The sequence below is a fragment of the Cyprinodon variegatus genome, unplaced genomic scaffold (assembly GCF_000732505.1).
Source record: "Cyprinodon variegatus isolate N-32 unplaced genomic scaffold, C_variegatus-1.0 Scaffold834, whole genome shotgun sequence".
Lineage (NCBI taxonomy): Eukaryota > Metazoa > Chordata > Actinopteri > Cyprinodontiformes > Cyprinodontidae > Cyprinodon > Cyprinodon variegatus.
The window spans coordinates 21536-28629 of NW_015151287.1; the positions used below are offsets into that span (position 1 = coordinate 21536).

At 46.0% G+C, this 7094-nt stretch overlaps 1 protein-coding gene across 1 annotated transcript in view; it reads right to left on the reverse strand.

Annotated features, from left to right (window-relative positions):
* The window catches only part of LOC107099054 (inactive dipeptidyl peptidase 10-like), a gene marked incomplete at its 5' end in the record, with an annotated part of 26435 nt that extends 20052 nt beyond the window's left edge, over window positions 1-6383 (reverse strand). Inside the window, 5 exons of the mRNA XM_015396997.1 lie at window positions 1415-1496; window positions 1574-1626; window positions 2194-2268; window positions 2410-2504; window positions 6284-6383. Coding sequence (XP_015252483.1) covers window positions 1415-1496; window positions 1574-1626; window positions 2194-2268; window positions 2410-2504; window positions 6284-6383 — 405 coding nt within the window. The remainder of the gene's footprint in view (window positions 1-1414; window positions 1497-1573; window positions 1627-2193; window positions 2269-2409; window positions 2505-6283) is intronic.
* Window positions 6384-7094: the final 711 nt, after the last annotated feature.

Below are 7094 nucleotides of genomic sequence, written 5' to 3' on the forward strand. Positions count from 1 at the left end.
GGCCCCTCATACACCATCTCTACAACCTTTGACCTTTCTGTGTTTATCTCTATCAGAGCTCCCTCTTGGGTCGCCTCAGAGCTGCAGCTTGCAAACAGATTTTCCTGAATTTCTGAGTCAGATTTTTTAATCAGTTATTTAGTTAAAAATTAGAAGTTGTATCAACTCAATTTAAAATATTTGATTGTTTATGTGTGAATAAAATAACAGAGTAATTATTAGTCAGCAGAAAGACAGCTGCTCACTGGAAGCACCGGTTTATTGGAGGCTTTTCTCTCACAGAGCCGATCTGAGGCCGTAAAGATGTGCAATAAATGAGGCAGAATGATTTCTGCTCCTTCTGCGCCTCCTTTCTGCTCCTCTGATTGCTCAACTATTCAGCCTGGAAAATATTGAATAAAAACTAATTGATTTTCTGGAATAACTTGATGAGGAAAAATGCCCAATAGTGGTCGTGAAGAGCCAAAGACGCGCCCCCCCCCAGAGCACCGAGGCGAGCGCCAGGGGACCCAAAGCCCCAGACGCCCAAAGGGGCCCCAAGAGCCAAGGAGCCCAGGAGGAGCCGACCCAAGAAACCCCACCCCCACCAAGGGAGGAGGAGAGATGACCCCGAGGAAATCGCTCAGCCACCAGAATGCCAAAGCCCCCAGGAGTCTGCAGGCTCCGCCGTCTGCCAGCCACCCCGAAGTGGAACCGGCCATGGGCCCCGGGGTCCTGAGGGCCAACTATTCCTTTTAACGACCCCCCCTTTCAGAGACGTAAACTGTAAAGTGCCTTGTGTTGTGAATTGGCGCTATATAAATAAACTGAATTAAATTGAATCAGGGTCATCGGGTTGGTGGAGCGCCCTCTATTGGCCAGCCGCCACTGCTTAGAAAAGTCAAACAGAGAGCAGGAAGAAGTCAGCTAGAAAGAAAAGAAGATGGAGGGAAGAAGACTGAATGACCAGATAGCTGATAAACACTATGGAATGATTGATTTTTGTTAATTTTAGGAAATAGGAAAAGCTTATTGCTGGATTTTAAACTTGTCCAAATGTTAATAAATATGTAACATTGGATGAAAGCATCACTGACCCAGTTACCTATTTTAATTTTGATGAATATCTTTTTATCAATGAGGTGGAAATATCCCCAGATTGGAATTCAGGAATCCTGTCCCTTTAATAAAGAGAGCCGAACTTTGGGTCAGGAAACAGGAAGGAGGTGAAACGGTTCTCACAGAACAAACCCGTCCACCATGAGGTGGGTCTGAACCAGCACTCTGAAATAACCATGGCGGCCTCACCGTCAGACTAAGAACACCGCAGCATGTTTCAGAGGAAGCTAACCCAGGTGTTTCAGAGGAAGCTAACCCAGGTGTTTCAGAGGAAGCAAACCCAGGTGTTTCAGGGCGGGTTGTTAGCTGGACTCACCAGCTGCTGGCCCTGAACGCCCCAAGAGGCAAACTGGAGGACAGAGTTGGACACCTCCGGAGGATTCAGCTCCTGCACTTCTCTGAGACAGGAAAGGAAGCAGACATGAAGCATTTCCCCACAGGAAGACGTCCGATGCTAACAGGAGGTCGGTGTTACCTGGTGAACAGGTTGTAGATCAGATACGAAGCCAGAAAGGAATGCTTGAAGACCTGAAACCCAAACAGAGAACCATCAGCAAAGGCCTGCAGCTCCAGTCTGAGGAGGACTCCACGCTGTCGGCCATGTTGCTTTCCCACCATCTCCATTACTTTGGGTTCAGGTTCTGGTCTGTGAGTTCCTGGTGTTTGGAACAAGCCTTTTTTCATCCATCAGTTGGCTTTTCCTCATCACTCTGCTCTGATCATCAAGCCTTCCAGTTTCACAGAAACACGGCTGTTTTTGTCCATTGGAGGGGAGGGGTCCCCACTCAGGGGCGGTACAGCCTGGTTGATTGATTGATTGACTTTATTGATCTCAGTTCGTTGGATCCAGAACCATCGCTGCCGATAAACATGAGTTATGTCCTTCCTTCACTGCTGATTGTTTCTAATCTAACCTAAACCTAATCTCCATTAATCTCTATTAATTTCCAGTCAAGATGGACCAAGACTCAGGATGAGCTGCCAGATTAAACTGGTGCAAACACTAGATGGGGACACTGTGCCCTCAGCGCCGCCTACAGGTAGCCTAGCAGCTTGGAAACAAAGGTCTGATATGAAGGAGGTTCTGACACTCACCTGTTGGACGTCATATCCCAGAAGAACAAAGTTCATATCGGGAGAAACAGCAAACTTTGTTGCCTTAAATGTCACCTGTGGAGAAAACAGGAAATGAAGCTGAGCCAGGGGCCTTATAAAGAGAATCAGAGGCTAGTAAAGGCTGCTTCTGGCCACCAGACCTCCATGCTGACAGCATAGGATTATTATTCTGACTAAAACATCCGTCTCACTCACGAAGGTGGTGTTTTTTATCAGGAGTTCGGTCTGGTTGCTGTAGATGTTGACTTTAAAAACATCTCCTTCCCAACTTCGGAAGAGGATTTCATCCGCTGTAAAGTTTAAGAAATAAAGTCAACACTTTAACTCCTGTCACTGTGTGTCACAGGACAGGTTTAAAAATAAAACCCAGACTAGTCCTGGACTCTATAGCGGCCGATGGGGAAGGCGGCCATAGAAGAAGGTTTATATTTGGGTGGCAGCATTAGTTTCAATCAGAGCAGAACCTTCATGGCTCCTTTAATCTTTCTAGTAACACGTGTGACAATGAAGTGGGGGGGGGAGGGGGGGATTTCAGATTTCAGGTTTTAAAAACCTACAATGCAGCCATTGGGTCAATTCCTTCCCGCTATCATCGCACCCCCCCACCACTTCACAGGGAACAGAAGACCTCGCCTGTTCAGCCAGGCCAACTATTCCTTTTAACGACCCCCCCCAGAGACTGTTTATTTTTATTTTATTTTTTGCATTTGTCCGGTTGGGGTTTGAACTCCTCCCTCTCCCAGAACATCTCAAGGTCCATTCCCCCCGTCCTGCCCTCCCTCCACTGGCTGGCGCCTGGGCTCGCTGGTGTTCAGTGTTTGGGGGTGGATGCCTGGGGGGGCTACTGGCTTATTCCTGGTGGCTGCTCCGTGGAGCCTGGTCTCCCGCAGGGGGGTGGGCCACCCCTGGGGCCTCGGGTTCTATGGCCGGATCCCCTCTGGGGTGATTGGGTGCAGGTGGAACCTGCAGATTCGTTTCAGCGGCTCCTGGGGGCGCCGGCATGGCGGTTGCTGGTGGATTTCTTCACGGTCATCTCTCCTCCTCCCTTGGTGGGGGTCGGATTTTGCTGGGTTGGCCCCTCCTGGGCGTGTTCTCTTGGGATCCCCCTGGATGTCTAGGGCTGTGGGCCCCTCGTCGCTGTCCTCGGTGCTCTGGGGGGCGTGTCTTTGGCTCTTCACGACCACTATTGAGCATTTTCTCTTTGGATAAACTTTAAATGCACAAGTTCACCCTCACAATCAACTACCGGTTCTTGGTTCCAGGTTCTCAGAGATTCACTTCCACACAGAAAGCCCATATTCTGATCTTCAGGTTACAAAGAGTACATGTCAGATTAAATAATACTACTTATACTTTAGCTATAATATTAAGGTGTTACTTTATTGAATCTCTTATATCTGTTGGTTGTTCGATTCTTTTTAAATCTCTTTGCAGGTGATGAAGCAGAATGAAGATTTTATCGCTCCTCTTTCTTTTATCTTTTCTCCTTATTCCTGTTTTTTCTTTCCTGTTCTACTTCCATTGCAGTGTCCATATATTCTGTAAAACTCTCTGCATGAATTATAATAAAGCTATTTATATGCATAAATCCAGCGGAACACTATGGTGATAGCCGTACTGCTCCACTGGTGAAAGTAAAATCTGTTGGGCTCTTTTTGGCATCAAGACAATTATTCTTATCGCCACATTGCCAGACAGGACACTGTTAAAAAATGAGAATAAAAAATGGACAGCTGAAGAAATTGTATCCTTCTTTAGAAAGTTTATTTTCTGCCGTTCTGTTTCTCTGTGTTTGTTAGGAATCCAGTTTCTGTGGCCTGTTTTCGTGTTTTTGTTTTTCACCACCAGGAGGTGCCCTGTCTTCGCTGTCCCTCCCTGCACTCCTGCGGCTCGTTGGACCATTATCCAGAGGAGTATTTGAGCAGTGGACTGTCACTACCTCGAGTGTTTGCCAGGTTTGGGTACTCTAGCCAAGCGGAGTTAGCTGAGTCTGATCTAGCTTTGTTTCTCTGAGTCTAACTTGTTTTAGTCTTTGCTCCTCGGCAGGAAGCTTTCCTGTGTTACGGGATACCTGGACCTTCCCTCCCCTGGAAGGAAAAAAAACGTCACACTGAGCAGGGGAAAACCTCCACATGTTCCGTTCAAGTTCCCATCAGAAATCCAAGTGACAGTCCGCTCCATTATTCCTCCGGGTCCTACGCTAGTCTAACCTGTCCGCCCTCCAACGTGTGCTACAGTAACCCAGGATTCACCACACAGTCTGGATTCAAGGACTAACAAGGCCCCCCTCAACGTGAGTTCCAAACCACGCTAAATATCTGAGCTACCAACATTCCCACAGAACCTGAACTCACCATTGTACTTCCCTTCTCACTTCCAGTTCCAGGTCACCAGCTCACTGAGTTCCAGATCCGTACCTGTTACTCCTTCAATAAACCTGTGAAAGTTTTTCCTCTGAGTGGTTTCTCTGCATGTGGGTCACTGATCATGATGTTGTTGTAGTTCCAGTTGGAGTCCTTGATATAAAACCTGAGAGGAAACATCTGGAAGCTGCTGGACGTCTGAGGCCCATGAAGATGTTTATTGTTGCAGAGACAGACTGACGGGTAAAGGTTGAACAACATACCAGCTGATTTTTAGCCACCAGTTCTTTCTGCTGTTGCTCCACTTTAGTTCAGCTTCCTGCATCACTGAACCTGCTGGACTTTGGGTCATTGGTAACTCTCAGCTAACAAGGTTCTGATGAGCAAGGTGGGATCTGAGCCTTAGTGTTTGGAGCCAGTGGTTGGCCATGGGACGGTTCTGCTGGTTCTGGTTTGTCTCCTTCTGTCCTGCTTACCTGTTTCTGCATTAATATTGACTTTATGGATCTGATGATTTTTATTTCTTGCCTTTAAATTCTGCTCAGATGTTTGACACAGAAGGTCAAAGGTCATTGGACCCCAGTTACTGTTCTCTGGACTGACCCATTGCTGACTCATTTTATCGGACACTGTCACCAAGGCAACGGGCCCACAGCATCACATCCTGTGGCATCAGGATCTGTTACAGGTTTGTTTGTTTACTTTATCATTCCCATATACCAAAGCTTTATAAGACTGCAGAAGGAAACATTCTAGATTCTCCTGTCATTTTCTAAATGAGCTTTGGATACTTGCTCAGATGTGTCCTAATAGAACTGGGACCGACCTGACTGAGGCTACGCTTCAGATTTCAGCAAAGGAAAACAATAACTGCTCTGTTCTAATCCCAAACCAAGCTCCCAGTCCACAGAGGCCTAAACTCCATTAATTCATCTGACAGATCTGAATCAGTTCAAACTCCCCGTCTTCTGAGGATGTCAGAGAAGAGGCTGTGAGGCATCAGTCTGAGCCAGGAGGCACGCACGCCCAGCAAACACTCCAAGCACTTCAGAGGATAATGACAGGGAAGTAAACATGAAAGACAGATGGATGGTGGCGTTCATATCCTCCAAAGAGCTCCTGACATGTAAATCTAAGCTGTATTTCCTCAGATTTTATATTCATGCCAGAAAAACTGAAGGATTGTTTCTCTAAACATTCAGTCAGAGAACCGACTGGATGTTTAGAGAAACAAACATCCTGAAAACCTTCACTGTTTGTTGATCCTAGTTAAGGAGTGAATGTCCTGATCTGCCCTGATGGCTGGACTTCATTCTTCACATCTTTCACCTGCTTTATTCTGCCCGGCTCCTAATATCAGTGATTCCATCCACCTGCATGTTCTGCTTTATATCAGGCTCAGCCCAGCTATCGGGGCCAGATCATTGTTTGTCTCATGCCAGTATGTTACTTTAGTCTACCTGAGAAGGAGTCCTATCCAGCCTGGTTGGCTGTGGGACTCCTGAGGCAGCCAGTTCAGTTAATTATATCATCAGTTCATTCAGTAATGAAACAGTTAAACATGCAGCTAATGCTGAGATGCTTGAAGTTTTTAAAACAATCATTTCCATGAATCAACCAAACAAACTTTACTGCAGAGCGTTAATTGTCCCTACAGGACACAGTTGATGCGTTTTTTTCCCATGGACCTCTCTGGGAGGACTTACTGCTCATCCACGTTGCCTCTGGATCATGGATTTGAAAGTTCCTCTGAAAAAGGTCGTCCAGAGTCAGCGGCGAGCCGCACAGGTTCCCTGAACCATCTGAGGACAGAAAGCAAACAGAAGGTTAGCTGGTCTGTCCTGAAACTAGAGCTTCATTCTTCTATGCAAACCGTTCAGAATAAGTTTAATTATGAATAAAATGACTTGTTGGAACTTAGACCACCGCAGGGTTGTTAAATATCACAGATATAGTTTTTCCAACTCATACTGTGATGCTAAAAGCCAAACGCTTTAATATCCATCCAATAGCTTCAATAGTTGAAGCAACACGTCCATTTTATTAGAATTCTATTCTGGTTATTGTCATGATGGGTTTCAGATATTTTGCCCACATGCAGATACACCTCGGGGGGGAGTTGAACAGTTTGAGATAATGACACTAAGAGGGACATAAACCAAGGATTCTCTGGGGAATATCCAGCGCTCAGGTGAACCTGAAACTCTAGAGGGAGATCAGAGTGTTTGCTGCTGAGTAAAGACGACGCTAATTGATGCTAAAGAATGGACTGCATGCTACGCTATGCTACGCTATGCTACAGGAATATGTGTTGAGCTGTTGCTAAAGCTTAGACAAGCTTTATTCACTAAGGATTTAAACACTGATGTAACATTAGTGTTCATGTGTTCCTCAGATGCTCGTTACATTTCCATTACCAAGTCTGACCAAGAGTCATTTAGTGGAATCCTGATGTTTATTCGCTGCTAGCTATTTAAAAGAGGGTAAAGAATCATTTAACTAAAGGTTATTGGTTCT